Source organism: Salvelinus fontinalis, chromosome 42, assembly GCF_029448725.1.
Source record: "Salvelinus fontinalis isolate EN_2023a chromosome 42, ASM2944872v1, whole genome shotgun sequence".
NCBI lineage: Eukaryota > Metazoa > Chordata > Actinopteri > Salmoniformes > Salmonidae > Salvelinus > Salvelinus fontinalis.
The window spans coordinates 19385177-19403045 of record NC_074706.1 but is presented as its reverse complement, the minus strand read 5'-3'; the positions used below and the strand labels follow the sequence as shown (position 1 = coordinate 19403045).

Here is a 17869-nt window from a genome sequence, read left to right as displayed (position 1 = left end):
AGCAGGAACAACAAGATGTTCAACAGATCAATCAGGCAGACTACTTAAACATCACAAATCACCACCTAGGCTCAGATCAGGCAACACACTGACAAGGACGAACACCTACAGTACCTGAAGTCCATGGTTCTCATAAGTTGGCCGTGCCTTAAAGAAGAGACACCTTTCACAGTGAGAGCATACTGGACCTTTCGAGATGAGATCAGCATGCAAAATGACATCTTGTCATTATCCCCAAATCATTATACTGGCCAAATATGCAAGCCGAAATTAAAGACTTTGTCAGCAGCTGTCCCCCACATGCAACGAGTACGCTAATGAACAGCAAAAGGAAACCTTGATGTCGCATGAACTGCCCACAAGGGACGGCAGGTAGCCTCGTGGTTATAGCATTGGACTAGTAACTGAAAGGTTGCAGATCGAATCCCCGATCTGACAAGGTAAAAAATCTGTTGTTTTGCCCCTGAACAAGGCAGTTAACCTCTCTTGGGTACGTGAGACGTTAGTGAAACTGCTGGGCGCCAAATTCAAATACAGAAATACTCATTATAAAAATTCAGAAAACAAAACATATTTTACATAGGTTTAAAGATTAACTTCTTGTGAATCCAACCACGGTGTCAGATTTAAAGAAATGCTTTACGGCGAAAGCATACCTTACGATTATTTGAGAACATAGCCCACTAGACAAATCATTACAAACAGTAACCAGCCAAGTAGAACAGTTACACAAGTCAGAAATAGAGATAAAATTAATCCCTTACCTTTGATGATCTTCATATGGGTGCACTCAGAAGACATTCATTTACTCAATAAATGTTCCCTTTGTCTCTTTATATCCAAAAACCTCCGTTTTGTTCGCGCATTTTCTTCAGTAATCCACAGGCTCAAACACAGTCAAAACAGGAAGACAAAAAAAATCCAAATTGTAGCCGTAAAGTTCATAGAAACATGTCAAACGATGTTTTATATTCAATCCTCAGGTTGTTTTTAGCCTAAATAATCGATAATATTTCAACCGGACAATAACATTGTCAATTTAAAAGGTAAATGCGGTCTCGCGCATGAAAAAGCTCTGTGACACTTTAGGGTCCACTCATTCAGACTGCTCTTACTTCCTCATTATTCAGAATACAAGCCTGAAACAATTTCTAAAGACTGTTGACATCTAGTGGAAGGCATAGAAACTGCAATTTGAGTCCTAAGTCAATGGATACTGTATTGGCATTGAATTGAAAACTACAAAACCATAGCCGCAGGACACCGGATAAGACAGGAGAAGTACTCCAGATATAACAGACTGACCCTAGCCCCCCGACACAAACTACTGCAGCATAAATATTGGAGGCTGAGAAAGGAGGGGTCAGGAGACACTGTGGCCCCATCCGATGATACTCCCGGACAGGGCCAAAGAGGAAGGATATAACCCCACCCACTTTGCCAAAGCACAGCCCCCACACCACTAGAGGGATATCTTCAACCACCAACTTACCATCCTGAGACAAGGCCGAGTATAGCCCTCTTCTCCAAGGCACCCAAAGGCAAATCGCAAGGCAGAGTCAGCTATCAAGATTGCAAAAAAACTGTTACGCAAGGCTTTGCGTGACAGCAACAACCCCTAATAAAAACATGTTACGTAAAGCCTTGCGTACTGCGCCACCGAAAGCAGATAGCTAAGTGCTTCTACAACCGGACTGCTTGAGACCTGCCAGAGCTGAAGGTGGGTGAAACGATAAGGGTGAAACCGCTGCCGGGAGCCCACACAGGACTTTGGAGGCTGGGCACGTGCCTACAGAGAGTTGCACCACATTCTTACCTGGTGGATGTCAGTGGCTCCCTCTATCGTTACAATCGGGTCACAATCAGGTCAATCTCCGTGTAGGAAAGCAGACAATACAGAACACACCATAAACTCACCTAGATGAGCTGGATCACAGTCCTGGCCTAAGGGCGCAGAATGGAGACATAAGCCAACTGAGGGTGAGGCTTCTACCCCACCAAGCTCTCCAGCTCGTGACCCTTGACCTACCCCTGTCAGAGCCCACACTTACGCACGGGTGGGTCGGATGTGTAAGCCACCGGACAGGCTTACTCTGTAAACAAGGGACTGTGTTAACTCGTCCTCTGTTATATATTTAAAAAACAGGAACAGGACAACTGGAGTAAAAAGAAAATGTAATGCATTTTCATTTGTTATGACTTGACTGTTAAGAACTTAATGGTTGTGCTGTTATGTTTGCACTTCTATTGAAATGATAATGTTACAGAGTCTAGTTGATAGGTAATCGACTAGCTGGGCTGTTCCCGGGACCCCGTATGTAAGGACTTGTACAATGCTTTATTCTTTAATCTAACATATAATTCAGAATCAAAGCGGTTTTATGCACTTACTGAATGGATGTTGATAATTATGGATTTTTTACTCCGCTGGTCTCTGGAAGGCTTCACTGTCTGAGACAGAGTCAAGACTGAGTACAATGTATCCGACACAAGACAGACACTCAAAATGTGGTCTCGAGTACTACAACACTGCTAAGAATACAGATACCTTAAAAAAATGTAAGGGCGTGGATCAGAAAACCAGTCACTATCTGGTGTGCCATCTGCCTGGTACATTTGAAACCGGGATTCATCCGTGAAGAGCACACTTCTCCAGCATTCCAGTGGCCATTGAAGGTGAGCATTTTCCCTCTGAAGTCAGGTCGAGACCCTGGTGAGGACGACGAGCACGCAGATGAGCTACCCTCAGACGGTTTCAGACAGTTTGTGCAGAAATTCTTTGGTTGTGCAAACTCACAGTTTAAACAGCTGTCCAGGTGGCTGGTCTCAGATGATCCCGTAGCTGAAGAAGTCAGATGTGTAGGTTCTGGGCTAGCGCTTTTACACGTGGTCTGCTGATTTAAAGAACATTTTAAAAACTCTAGTGGCTCCATATTGATACTTGAATCATAGTGTTAGAGATGGGCTTGACTTTGGTTTACATTGTATTATAAACTGGGTGGTTTGAGCCCTGAATGCTTAACACCTGTATACCACAGGGATGACAAAACATTTATTTTTACTGTTCTCATTACACTTGTAACCAGTTCATAATAGCAATAAGGCACAAGGGGGTGTGGTATATAAATGTGTCATGTTTATGTGTACAGCAAGAGTTTCTTATATAAACCTTTTATATGCTCTTCTGTACAATTTTGTGTTTACAGTCTGCGGTCCATGAGGACCTGCTGATGACCTGCAGTGTTGCGGACGGAAGAGACTGGACCTCTGAAGCAGCTGGTCACAAACCCTGGCCCCAGATCAGAACCCTGGATCAGGAGCCGTTACTCTTCTGTCCCGAGTCTGAACTAGGACCAAACCACGAGGGACAGAGACTCCACCACCACCACACCGAACACAACCAGTGTACAGGTGGACTGAACAACCTCAGTCCTGGTGGTCATCCGAGAGACCGAGGCTCCAGTCAGGGATCCAGTCTGCAGGCCAGACCCTTCTCTTCACAGTCTCAGTGCAGGGATGAAGCAGGGCCTGGGGCTGATAGAGACAGACCCTCCTGTTCCTTTGATACAAACACCACAGTATCCATGATGAACAGAGCAGGTCACCCTGGGCTTCAGCCTTCACAGAGAGTGGTGGGAGACCCCCCTTGCAGTAGTCTATCGGCAAGTCTGTCTTCTCCTTCAGGATCTTGTCTAATGCCTGGTGACTGGGTTCATGGGAAGCCTGGATCCAGCCTTCCTCAGCTACCTCATGGTTACCCCACAAATACAGACAGGGCCAGGATGGGCGTTCACCACAAGAGGTACCTAGCCTATAACACAGCACACAATCCCAACAACACCCAAACAATGGCTAGAGTTCAAGGAGGGAGCTCAAAGACTAACCACCTAAGGGTGGTGGCTTCTGCTTCTACCTCCTCTGGTGTCATTGGGAGGCCGAGCATTAGGACTGACGCCGACAAGCCGTATGCCTGCCCCACATGTGGGAAGCACTTCGCTGAGGCGAGCTATGTGAAGAAGCATCAAACCGTTCACACCAAGGAGAAGCCATTCAAGTGCAAACTATGTTACAAGAGCTTCTCTTTCCTGAGTAACCTTATCAGACATAGGAGTGTCCACAGTGGGGAGAAATTGTAGCAGTGTGGCTTGAGATGTCTGGGAAACATTCTTTAGCTGACATTATCGTAAGAGGGTAATTAACCACATATCCCTCATTAACCCTTTGTTAACTTATCATTTGAAACAGGATTGTGTGAATCTGTTTTTAGAGAGACAGTAAACCTAGGCTAGAACAAGGACCGTTGTTTTACCTTACTGAGGCGATGTAGATGGAATAAATTAATTATTTTCTCTTCTACTCTATTCTTGCTAACACTTCTTTCTAAACGAGTCTGCGCTCAGCTCGAAAGATAGCAATCATAGGAGATTTTATATGTAATGTACACTGAACAAAAATATAAATGCAACATGTAAAGTGTTGGTCCCATGTTTCATGAGCTGAAAAAGATCCCAGAAATGTCCCAGATGCACAAAAAGCTTATTTTTCTAAAATGTTGTGGACAAATTTGTTTATATCCCTGTTAGTGAGTATTTCTACTTTCCCAAGATAATCCATCCACCTCTCCAGTGTGGCATATCAAGAAGCTGATAATCATTATTTTATCTTCTGCTCTATTCTTATGAACACAATGTTCTTTCCTTACAAGTTAGTCACGAAACGTGGCCTTCAAATTATGCAAACACTGTGCGCACATTTCCATTCAATAATGACAAACCGTCCCTTTACAAGTCAGAATGTTTAATAAACTTAATTTGAACTTACTCTGCTGATTGTCCGTGGTGTTCGTCCTTCTCTTGGTAGACATGTTTGACAAAATATCAACAGGACAGTGTTATTAACCTGACTTCAAAACGGAGATCTCTGTGTGTGGCAATCCAGATTTTTTTGCCCGTGCACAAGACGGAAGTACATGGAAAAGCAAAGTATTCATGAATCTGAAGTCTGCAGGTGTTTAAATGTTTTTGTATACGTGCCAGGTGATAATTTATAACGGCAGTAATAGTGCTCTAAAAAGTCGGTTAAACAATACTTTCCTGTCGATAATTTCTCGAATATCGAGCAACTGAAGGACAAACCGCACAGATCACCAGTGTAGAGTAAGTTCACATGTAATTTGATTCAATATTCTTGCTTGTAAGGAACATTTTGCACAAAGTTACATTAGTTTCAGGCTGTATATACAAATTAGATGTATTGCAGTCTGATTAATTCACAAGTCTGCTCTCAGCTTGAAAGATACTGATCATAGGAGATTTGATGTGTAATGTAATAAGCAGTACCGTGTTTCAAAGAACATCCGGTGAAATTCCAGAACGCGAAATTCAAACTACAGAAATATAAATATTCAACTTTCATGTGGTTTGTGTTTCTGCTGGTGTTTCTGCTGGTCAGAGGGATCAGGCACTTCATGTTAAACAAATGGGGGCAAGAGATGTGAATGGTTTTACTCCCAAGAAAAGGGTGCCATTGAAAGGAGTGATTACTGGGGTAGCGGTAAATGTGAAAGCTGACCAACTGACGGAGAAGATTTACTACATATGTCACCAAACCCACTTTCTCCAGGTCATCTATAAGTCTTTGCTAGGTAAAGCCCCGCCTTATCTCAGCTCACTGGTCACCATAGAAACACCCACCCGTAGCACGCGCTCCAGCAGGTATATTTCACAGGTATATTTCATCCCCAAAGCCAACACTTCCTTTGGCTGCCTTTCCTTCCAGTTCTCTGCTGCCAATGACTGGAACGAATTGCAAAAATCACTCAAGCTGGAGTCTTATATCTCCCTCTCTAACTTTAAGCATCAGCTGTCAGAGCAGCTTACCGATCACTGTACCTCTACACAGCCAATCTGTAAATAGCACACCAAACTACATCATCCCCATATTATTACTTACCCTCTTGCACCCCAGTATCTCTACTTGCACATCATCTTATGCACATCAATCACTCCAGTGTTAATGCTAAATTGTAATTATTTTGCCTCTATGGCATATTTATTGCCTTTTATTGCCTACCTCTCTACTCTTCTATATTTGCACACGTTGTACATAGATTATAAAAAAAAAATTCTTCTATTGTGTTATTGACTGTACATTTGTTTATCCCATGTATAACTTGTTTTTGTCGCACTGCTTTGCTTTATCTTGGCCAGGTCGCAGTTGTAAATGAGAACTTGTTCTCAACTGGCCTACCTGGTTAAATAAAGGTAAAATAAAATGTTGCTCGTTGCTTGGTGCGACACAGACAGGGTGGCATGAGTGGAGAAACAGAAGTCATTTTCTGTTCTTTTGAGTTTTGATTTTGAGTCTTTGCCCAACAAAGTGATGTTAGGATATAAGTTATCCTGTATGAGCTTTTGTGCCGAATACATTACGTTATTACAGGTGTCAAGCTTATGGGCATTTGGCAGCAGTGTGTAGGGAGGTTCCTAGGTGTGAGAAGTGTGCATGCGGAAGGGCATGAGACAAAGGAATGTGTAGCATTGGGGAAAGTAGTGGTATGTGTTAATTGTAGGGGTGCCCATGGGGCTGGGGATCAGAAATGTCCAGTGTGAGAGAGCCAGGTTGAGGTTTCCAGGGTCAGAGTAGTGCAGAAGTTGTCTTATGCTGAGGCAGTGAAGAAAGTAGAGGAAGATGAGTCAAGGGGGAGGGATCCTGAGAGGAGTGGCGTGAGTTGTAGATCTGTACCAGTACAGAGGGATAAACCAACAAGTGATATGTTTCAGTAATATTGGATTTTTGTGGTGGCAGCTGCAGAGAGGTATTTGGGTGTGTTAAGTGGTGGTGTCCCATCCTTTCAGGCTGTTGGGCTGGAGTAGGACTAAATAGATTTAAAATAGTGGAGTATGTTTTTTAAAATTATTATTACATTTTTGTGTGAGTGTAGTGTTAGATGGTAGGGTATTTGTTGTATTATTCTTATTAAACAATTGTTTAAAGCAAAGAATAAGGGAGTTATACTCCAGTCTAATAGGTGGCGGTAACGCAACATTTATTGGATGCCAACCGCAGTTAAACTTAATCGAAGAAGTAGTAAACAAAAGTAAATAGTGACCAATAACCATTTCCACGTTAGCGGTTTTATTGTTATTTAGAAGTTTATTAACACCATGGAAATCAAAATATGACTGATTTAACTGCAAAGCATTACATACTTACCTCAGGTAGTTTTTAATTCGCGTTAGAGACAGGACTTGGTTGATAGATGTTATTTAGCTAGGTAACGCTAGCTAGGTAGCCGCTAACAATAATGGCTAATTGTATGGGTTTTCACACTCAAATAGCCTCCATCATAGAGGTGCTAGCGAATGCAGCCGTGGCAGAGATCTGTAAACTCGTAGACGACGACTATGCAATGTTCCGTTTGGAAATGTCTCAAAGCCAGAAAGAAAACAGGGGATTGCGGAGGAAACTACAGATATTGGAACTGAAGGTGGCACGAGAGCGCGTCGTTGCCAGTCGTCCCAGTAGTGTCAAGATCCTCGACCGATACAGAGGATTAGCAAGAGGTACATTTTGCATAAATTATCCAGTTCCCCTCTGCGCATGTGTTCAGATGTTACCCAGAATTGTGACTTGGTCAGTTTTTGGATAGTATGCAATAGACGGCTTGATTGTTTAGAGTTTTTCCTGGTCAGGTAAAACTCTGGATCCTATTCCTAGGCTATGACAAAATATTGTTATAGATAGCTTCCCTTTTCCTCTGTGTTATGACTATACGGCTTGGATTTTTTTTGGTCATGTTAATTGGAAACACTCCTGGCGTAAGGTGGATCAAACCCTTTCAAACTACCACAAACCTTGTTATTATTCATTCTAAATCAGATATCAAAACACCCAGAGAAGACAACTTTAATGGACACCATGCTCTGTAGTTTAGTGAACTACTATAGCAGGGCTGAGCGTTATGCAAAGAATGGTTACAATGTCTTTAAATATTAATTTCACTCTATACACAATGTAAATTAAGTCTTAATTTAATGTCATAAAACCTATTTGTTAATCTAATTTCAGTGCTCTAATGCAATTATTAATTCTGTAATCTTTATGTAAGGCAGGGTTACATTTAACACTATACACAGTAGACTTTGTAACAGTTTTTTATGTGTAAGTCATAAAACCACTAACTTTGTGTTGTTGTCCTGGGCTCCATCTGTCCCACCAGAGGTTGGTTTCCTGGTGCTCACTGTAGGAACTGATTGCCTGTAAAATCCATATATTCAATCATTAAATCAACTACTTTATTTTTTTTTAAATTCACATGCGCCGAATACAACGTTACAGTGAAATGCTTACTTACAAGCCCTTAATCAACAATGCAGTTAAGAAAAATAAGTGTTAAGTAAAAAAAAAATAGCAAGGCTATATACAGGGGGTACTGGTACAGAGTATATGTGCGGGGGCACAGGTTAGTCGAGGTAATATGTACATGTGGGTAGAGTTAAAGTGACTATGCATAGATAACAAACAGAGTAGCAGCAGCATAACAGGGAAGGGGTGGGGACAATGCAAATTGTCTGGGTAGCCATTTGATTAGCTGTTCAGGAATCTTATGGCTTGGGGGTAAAAACTGTTGAGAAGCCTTTTTGTCCTAGACTTGGCACTCCGGTACCGCTTGCCATGCGGTAGTAGAGAGAACAGCCTATGGCTGGGGTCTTTGACAATTTTTGGGGCCTTCCTCTGACACCGCCTTGTGTAAAGGTCCTGGATGGCAGGCAGCTTAGCCCCAGTGATGTACTGGGCCGTACGCACTACCCTTTGTAGTGCCTTGCGGTCAAAGGCCGAGCAATTGCCGTACCAGGCAGTGATGCAACCAGTCAGGATGCTCTCGATGTTGCAGCTGTAGAACCTTTTGAGGATATCAGGACCCATGCCAAATCTTTTTCTTTTTCTAAGGGGGAATAGGCTTTATTGTGCCCTCTTCACGACTGTCTTGGTGTGTTTGGACCATTCTATTTTGTTTGTGATGTGGACACCAAGGAACTTGAAGCTCTCAACCTGCTCCACTATAGCCTTGTCGATGAGAATGGGGGCGTGCTCAGTCCTCCTCTTCCTGTAGTCCTGTTCACAATCATCTCCTTAGTCTTGGTTACGTTGAGGGATAGGTTGTTATTCTGGCACCACCCGGCCAGGTCTCTGACATCCTCCCTGTAGGCTGCCTCGTCATTGTCGGTGATCAGGCCTACCACTATTGTGTCGTCTGCAAACTTAATGATGGTGTTGGAGTCGTGCCTGGCCATGCAGTCGTGGGTGAACAGGGAATACAGGAGGGGACTGAGCACGCACCCCTGGGGGGCTCCAGTGTTGATGATCAGCGTGGCGGATGTGTTGCTACCTACCCATCTAGCTAGTCTACACTAGCGTTAGTAGTTTTTTTAGCTAGCTATAGATTGGATCGTTCTACCTAGTTTTAGACGACGACTAAACTGCTTTAACTGCTTTTAATAACACATACTCTGTTTTCCATGTGTGTTCGCTTTCTCATGAGGCAAGCAGGAGAAGACTTACACTAGATAACACAAACACAAATTCAGATCCCACAGAACGTGAGCGAAGAAAGAGGCAAAGTGCGAGTCAAACAATGGGGGGGCACTAGTGGATGGGGTCCCTAAGTGACCGCTTATGTCACTTATGCCTGGGGCCGGGCCTGATGTAGTACTTCCCCTGATTACTTAGCTATCTTGCAAAAAAATGTATTTACCAGGCAGGTCAATTAAGAATTAATTATTCTAACACAGAGACACAATATTATATTCTAACCCAATTCATATTATCATATTCTAACCAGATTCTTGATTTACTGAATTCCCTATTGTCATACTCAAAATAATGTAATGCATGGAACATAATCAATCAATCAATAAATAGTATGTCAAAAATTTATGAGAAGGGACATCCTTGCCACTTGTAGACAGTGTCAAGTGCACAATTGAGCATTGAGAGTACCTAACTTAACCACCCGTTTCCCCCAATCACTCTCTCAGGTGAAGGACATCTCACTGGAGGCCACAGGAGCTTTGTGAAGCCAGCGGGACACAACACATGGAGAGATGACCAACCAATCACAGTTGATGAGGGGAGTGGAACCTCAACCCAGCAAGTTATCATAATAGAGGTTAGTGTAATAGTGTTACATTAAAATTACATTAGATCAAATGTGATCAGTTTATTTCAGAAAGACTCCCATCAGCTATTCATCTATTTGCCATAGGGTACTTTGAGACTTCACTACCATATTGTTATCCAATTCAACTCATGTATCGATAATAACCTCCTCTCTTCTTGTCAGTCTGCAGAGGCTGCAGGTCCTGGGGTCAAGCAGGAGAGGACTGAAGGAGAGAAGGACCCACGGCACAGCAGAAACATCCAGACTGAAACAGCGGCTGTAGCCACGGAGGACCTCGCCACCGCCGCCATGCCCCAGGCCAGGACCAGACACAGCATCTTGGAGGTCAGTGGAACGCCGAACGCCGTCCTCAAGTCAGAGACAGATACCGAGACTTTAACTGTAACACACAGGCTCTTACACACAGGATCTGACCACAGATCAGAACCAGAGAGACTGGGCTGTCCTCCTGCTTCCGGCTCAGAGTACCTACCGGTATTTCACCAGAGCCAGAGGATGGGTCATTCCCATGGAGATGTAGACGGCGACGCGTTAGACACTGGCGTTGATGACCTGTCTGGTTCTTACACTACAGAGATGGACCCTGGCAACATGCCCTTGGGTTTAGAAGCACAGACTGATCTGTCTAGAGGGGAATGGAACCGGTACAGTAGTAGTGAATACTCTGAAGGGTGTCTAGATAAGAAAGGTGAGGGTTTAGTCGTAGATGAAGTGACTGTAAAATTGGAGGGCAACGTACCTCCCACATGGAATGGTCACCTAGTAGACGGACACTCGCAGGCCAGAGATTTCTTAGACTACAGGGAAAGCTTAGAGACAAATCAAAATGTTGCCACCCACTCCCTTTTACACGCGTTCAGGGATCGCGACCCAGTGTCCACGTCGATGGCACCTTCCGATTCACACAGCCACATCCTTTTCGATCAGGTATTGAACTCAAACGACAGGGCCACAGCCCAGGCTCAGGGAGGGGGTGCCACATCAGACAATAGTAAAGAGAAACGGTTCCTCTGCATGTTCTGTAACAAAGGCTTCAGCTGCCCCCAGAAGGTGGAGATCCACAAGAGGGTCCACACTGGGGAGAAACCCTTCAGCTGTACCCAGTGTCACATGCGCTTCGCACAGGCTGGTGACCTGAAGAGGCACCAGAGGGTCCACTCAGGGGAGAAACCCTACAGCTGCCCCCAGTGTGAGAAGCGGTTCTCCCGTCAGGACCAGCTGAAGAGGCACCATATGGTCCACACGCGAGAGAGGCCGTTTGCCTGTACGCACTGCGGGAAGAGGTTCTCAGAGAGGAGCTACCTCAGGATACACCAGCAGAAAAACCATTCCACTCAATAGCTTCTGACATTTACATCAAACACTGCATTAAAGACAAATGTACATTTTCACGGTTGTCAGCAGAAAAGATCCACAGATATATTTGGAATAACAGATTTCAGTGTTGAATATTCCTGGGTAGAATATTGCATCCAGACATTGTGTGATATATACACTGCTCAAAAAAATAAAGGGAACACTTAAACAACACAATGTAACTCCAAGTCAATCACACTTCTGTGAAATAAAACTGTCCACTTAGGAAGCAACACTGATTGCTCTGGACACTAGTGGCTCACCACACCTGAGCCACTTGTGTGGGTTGTAGACTCCGTCTCATGCTACCACTAGAGTGAAAGCACCGCCAGCATTCAAAAGTGACCAAAACATCAGCCAGGAAGCATAGGAACTGAGAAGTGGTCTGTGGTCACCACCTGCAGAACCACTCCTTTATTGGGGGTGTCTTGCTAATTACCTATAATTTTCACCTGTTGTCTATTCCATTTGCACAACAGCATGTGCATTTTATTGTCAATCAGTGTTGCTTCCTAAGTGGACAGTTTGATTTCACAGAAGTGTGATTGACTTGGCGTTACATTGTGTTGTTTAAGTGTTCCCTTTATTTTTTTTGAGCAGTGTATATAAGTCTAAAGTCTGATACATATTGTGTTTGTACTGTGTAGGCTGTATGATGTTCACAAATGTCTATTTCATTACTTCTATTAAACTACATGTTTTTCCAATACATTTTTAATGAGAAAATGTATGCAAGTGATACATTTTTTGTTGAGATGTATATATGTGGTTTTCATACATCGTGTATTTAAAACTTGTTTATGTTTAATAAACACAAAATGGGACTTTTCATTCTAAGACTTTCATTGAGACTCTCTTTAGTATACATCACATCTGATCTCACCCTATTCTGCATAAATCCAACAGCACTTTATAAACAATATACACTTAAATATACTTACACACTAACACTTACTGTACAATTCCATATAGTTTAGTCAAGTTTGTGATATGATTACTTTTGACTTATCATAGCTGACTCATATTTACCCACAACAACATATTTATGTCCACCATGATGGGTTTAACAACAATGAAGTCATTCTGTAACTACAGTATAGGACTCAAACGTAGTGAGGATGGGTCAACACTCCATGTTAGAAGTGTGTTTATTATCTGTGTGTACGTACCTGAGGGAGTGTATGTCTGTTTAATCTGTATCACCTGTCTCTTCCAGGAGGAGGAGGGTCCAGAGGTGCTGCTGGTGAAGGAGGATGGTTGTGAGGAGGGTCTGGGGAACCCTGAGGGGACCATGGTCATGGAGGACAACCAGACTACACCTCCTCCTGAAGCCACAGAGGAACCAGCTGAGCAGCACAGGACCACACACAGTCTCACTGAGGTGAGCCCACTGTGAACTACTGTCTGAATGGTTTTGCCTTTTAGATCCTAATGAATTAGACTATGTAGACAGATAAGGACCTGATCCTCAGTCAGCACTTCTACTTTGAGACTCTTTCTAGACGCTTTTCAGGTCTAGATGAATGTTGTCTTAAGTGTGAGTTTGAATGATCAAACCATGAAAAAGTGTCAAGTAATCAAATCAACTAACATGTTTGCATTGTATCAAATCAACTAACAAGTTTCCATAGTACTCATAGCCATCCCTCATTGCCCAATCAGAAGGTGCTCCATAGCAGGGTGCTCATATCATTTCTTGATCCCACATCCTCTCACAGTCAGTAGACATGGAGGATGGGAAGCCTGATCTGCTGCTGGTCAAAGAGGAGACAATCGAAGACGAACCAGAAAGCATTGACCTGCTGAGTGGACTAAAGATGGGGGAGCAAGGTAAGGGAGAAATAATTATAGCATAGAGCAACTTGTGTTTGCATACAAAAACACACATTTTAAAACTTTTTTGGGATAGGGGGCAGTATTCGGAAGTTTGGATGAATGAGGTGCCCAAAGTAAACTGCCTGTTACTCAGGCCCAGAAGCTAAGATATGCATATAATTGGTAGTATTGGATAGAAAACACTCTACAGTTTCCAAAACTGTTAAGAAAATGTCTGAGTATAACAGAACTGATATGGCAGGCAAAAACCTGAGGAAAATTCATCCAGGATGTGGGATTTCTTTGATGTGGGTACTTTTCAATTGAATGCCTATACAGTATGTAATGGGTTAGGACCCATATTGCAGTTCCTTTGGCTTCCACTAGATGTCAACAGTCTTTAGACATTGTTTCAGGCTTTTATTCTGGAAAATGAAGAAGAATGAGACCATTTTGTAAGTGGACTGTAGAATGAAGCAGAGCTGGTTTGCACGTGTGACCGATTGCGTGCCCTTTGTTGTTTTTCCTTTCTATTGAATACGCTATTGTCCGGTTGAAATATTATCGATTATTTAGACAATAGACAACCTGGGGATTAATTCTAAACAAAGTTTGACATGTTTCGACGAACTTTACCGGTACTATTAGGATGTATTCGTCTGCATGTTGTGCTGCCTTTGAGCCAGTGGATTACTGAACAAAACGCGCCAACAAAACAGAGTTTTGGGATATAAAGAGGGACTTTATCGAACAAAACGAACATTTGTTGTGTAACAGGGACTCTTGTGACTGCAACCAGATGAAAATGATCAAAGGTAAGTGATTAATTTTAGCGCAATTTCTGACTTTCGTGACTCCTCTACTTGCCTTGAAAATGTTTGTATGCTTTTGTAAGCGGGGCGCTGTCCTCAGATAATCTCATGGTGTGCTTTCGTCGTAAAGCCTTTTTGAAATCTGACACAGCGGCTGGATTTACAAGAAGTTCATCTTTAAGCCGATGTATAACACTTGTATCTTTTATAAATGTTAATTTTGAGCATTTCTGTATTTTGAATTTGGAGCTCTGCAATTTCACCGGATGTTGTCGAGGTGGGTCGCTAGCGGAACACCTATCCCTAATTAACTTGACCAGGTAATTGATAAAGAAAAACTCCATATGTAGCGTTTTCTCTGCCATCTTTGTAAAGTCTATTTTCTAACCTCCTGCAGGTGGTTGGCTGGAGGCTAACAGAGGAGACTGGGCGGCCGTCTTGGATTTTCAGACCCAGACGGGTGCAGCCAAGGGCCCAGGAGACAACATTACCGAGCAGGCAAGGACCAGAGGCGACATAGTGGAGGTCAGTGGATGGGACAGCGTCCTCAACTCTGGGCTGGGGAACAACAGTGTTAACCAGAAAAGACAGTCGAACACAAAACAACAACCGAACTTAGTCTCCATGACAACAGACTGGCTGAGAGCAGGGTGAGGTGTAGATTTGGTCTGCGGGGACGGGGATGTGTCTGTATGCGGGGGGAGAGAACAGATAGCTGTGCTGACTGACTTGGTTATTTTTGTATTATTGCAGAGACTGAGTTTCCCTCATCTCAGTCGAACCAAAACATATTTCATTTTTGAATCAACACATATGGACAATGTTTCATAGTAAACTCCAATGGCTACAAATTGTTAGGTACTTGACTGTGGTTAACATTTTATAATATCATGTCATGTTTCTGTGTGTACAGCAAAGAGTTTCTTATATAAACCTTTATGCTTTTCTGTTTACAGTCTGCAGTCCATGAGGACCAGCTGATGTCTGGTGTTGCTGGCGGAAGAGACTGGACATCTGAGGTGGGTGGTCACAAACCCTGGCCCCAGATCAAAACCCTGGATCTGGAGCCATCACTCTTCCTTCCCGAGTTGGAACTAGTACCCAACCGCGAGGGACAGAGACTCCACCACAACCACTACACAGAACACAACCAGTGGACAGGTGAACTGAACAACCTCAGTCCTGGTGGTCATCAGAGAGACAGAGGCTCCAATCAGGGATCCAGTCTGCAGCCCAGACCCTTCTCTTCACAGTCTCAGTGCAGGGATGAAGCAGGGCCTGGGGCTGATAGAGATCGACCCTCCTGTTCCTATGATACAAACACCACAGTATCCATGATGAACAGAGCAGGTCACCCTGGGCTTCAGCCTTCACAGCGAGTGATGGGAGCCCCCCCTGGTGGTAGTCTATCAGCAAGTCTGTCTTCTCCTTCAGGGCCTCGTCCAATGCCTGGTGACTTGGTTAATAGAAGGTCTGGGCCTGGGTCTAGCCTTCCTCACTTACCTCAGGTTTACCCCACCAATACAGACAGGGTCAGGATGGGCGTTCACCATAAGAGGTACCTAGCATATAACACAGCACACAATCCCAACAACACCCAAACAATGGCTAGAGGTCAAGGAGGGAGCTCAAAAACGCTTGCTTCTACCTCCTCTGGTGTCATTGGGTCACAATGTGGGAGGCCGAGCATTAGGACGGACGCCGACAAGCCGTATGCCTGCCCCACGTGTGGGAAGCGCTTTGCTGAGGCAAGGTATGTGAAGCAGCACCAGACTGTTCACACCAAGGACAGCTTCAATTGCAAATTATGTCACAAGAGCTTCTCCTTCCTGAGTAGCCTTATCAGACATAGGATTGTCCACAAAGGGGAGAAATCGTAGCAGTGTGTCTTGAGATGTACGCAGAGGATATCTGGGAATCATTCCTTATCTGACATATTATAGTTATAATGTTTAGTGTCTTGGGATAAGAGGGTAATTAACCACATACCCCTTACCTGTTGGGGATGGGGGCGCTGTTTAGACTATTTATGCTAATGTGGCTAATTTTTTAAACGGCTTCCCACAAAATCCTTGATCGTACAATATGCATATTATTATTATTATTGGATAGAAAACCGTCTATAGTTTCTATAGGAGTTGAAATTTTGTCTCTAAGTGGAACAGAGCCCATTCTACAGCAATTTCCCTGACATGGAGTCAGATTTGAGAAATGTTGGCCACTTTTCTGAAGTCAGTTAAAAGGGCACTGTCGTTGCTATGACTATACGGACACTTCTTACGTCTTCCCCTGGATGCCTTTACGTGATGACGATTCCAACGGGCTCGATTGCGCGTTCACAGGCCCTACAAATGAAAAAACTCTGAAGCTAGTCATTCTTTGGGAGCTGCGTAACGCGCATGGAAGACACCGACCCTCTCCTGTTCCAAGCGTTAGTTTAGCCTGTTATATTTCTCCGGTCATCTTTTCACTCGTTATAGGAGTTACAAACATCATAAAGTAGTTAATTTAAAGCGTTTTATAGCAATTTATATCCGTTTAGTGCGATTTTGGGACATTTATTTTTGCAACGATGTGAAAAGTTGGGCACGCTTTTTCAGTTCATCCCGAACGTAGTTGACATTTCCACATGGCAAGAGGACAGCTTTCCACCAAAAGACGATTTCTCCCAAGAAAGGATCCTTTGCCCAAGATACTGATGGAAGAACAGCTCAAGGTAGGACATTTTTATTATGATAAATCGTGTTTCTGTCGAAACATTTTAGTGGCTTAGGACGCCATGTTTTTTGACGTAGCTTCGTTTGGCGCAAACTGTATTGAAAAGTAAGGATAAATTAAAAAATGTAATAACGCAATTGTATTAAGAATTAAATTGTCTATCAATCCCTGTCCACCCTATATTTTTTTGTCACGTTTATGAGTATTTATGTATAAGAGTAGATCACTGTCTAAGTGGCGCAAGGACATTTTCTGACCAGCTGAGCTACATTTCACATTGTCTAACCATGATTTTGGTGGCTAAATATAAACATTTTCGATCAAACTGTATATGCATGTTGTAATGTGATGTTACAGGAGTGTCATCGGAAGAATTCTGAGAAGGTTAGTGAAAAAATTAATATCTTTTGGCGATGTTGACTTTTATCGCTCACTTTGGCTAGAATCAATGCTGGGCTGCTAATTGCTATGTGCTAAGCTAATATAACGATTTATTGTGTTTTCGCTGTAAGACACTTAGAAAATCTGAAATATTGTCTGTATTCACAGGATCTGTGTCTTTCGATTCGTGTATGCTGTGTATTTTTACGAAATGTTTGATGATTAGTAGTTAGGTAAACACGTTGCTCATTGTAATTATTCTAGTCCATTTGTGATGGTGGGTGCAATTGTAAACTATGCCATATACCTGAAATATGCACTTTTTTCTAACAAAACCTATCCCATACCATAAATATGTTATCAGACTGTCATCTAATGAGTTTTTTTGTTGGTTAGGGGCTATAAATATCTTAGTTTAGCCGAATTGGTGATGGCTACTGGTGTTGGTGGACAAATAAAAGATGGTGGATTATGCTAATGTGTTTTTAGGTAATAGATGTACATCTTTACATATTGTGTCTTCCCTGTAAAACATTTTAAAAATCGGAAATGTTGACTGGATTCATAAGATCTGTGTCTTTCATTAGCTGTATTGGACTTTAAT

At 42.9% G+C, this 17869-nt stretch overlaps 2 protein-coding genes across 2 annotated transcripts; both read left to right on the top strand.

Annotated features, from left to right (window-relative positions):
* The first annotated feature begins 7068 nt into the window (after positions 1–7068).
* LOC129841437 (uncharacterized) lies at positions 7069–17368 on the top strand. The gene is made up of 7 exons (XM_055909700.1): positions 7069–7565; positions 10041–10171; positions 10346–10507; positions 12756–12920; positions 13258–13369; positions 14564–14691; positions 15123–17368. Exons 1-7 carry the CDS (start codon positions 7307–7309, stop codon positions 16044–16046), a joined length of 1881 nt encoding a protein of 626 aa, XP_055765675.1. The 5' UTR covers positions 7069–7306; the 3' UTR covers positions 16047–17368.
* On the top strand, positions 10515–12368 carry LOC129841474 (gastrula zinc finger protein xLCGF3.1-like). Its single transcript, XM_055909762.1, has one exon. The coding sequence runs from the start codon at positions 10679–10681 to the stop codon at positions 11522–11524; it is 846 nt and encodes a 281-aa protein (XP_055765737.1). The 5' UTR covers positions 10515–10678; the 3' UTR covers positions 11525–12368.
* Positions 17369–17869: the final 501 nt, after the last annotated feature.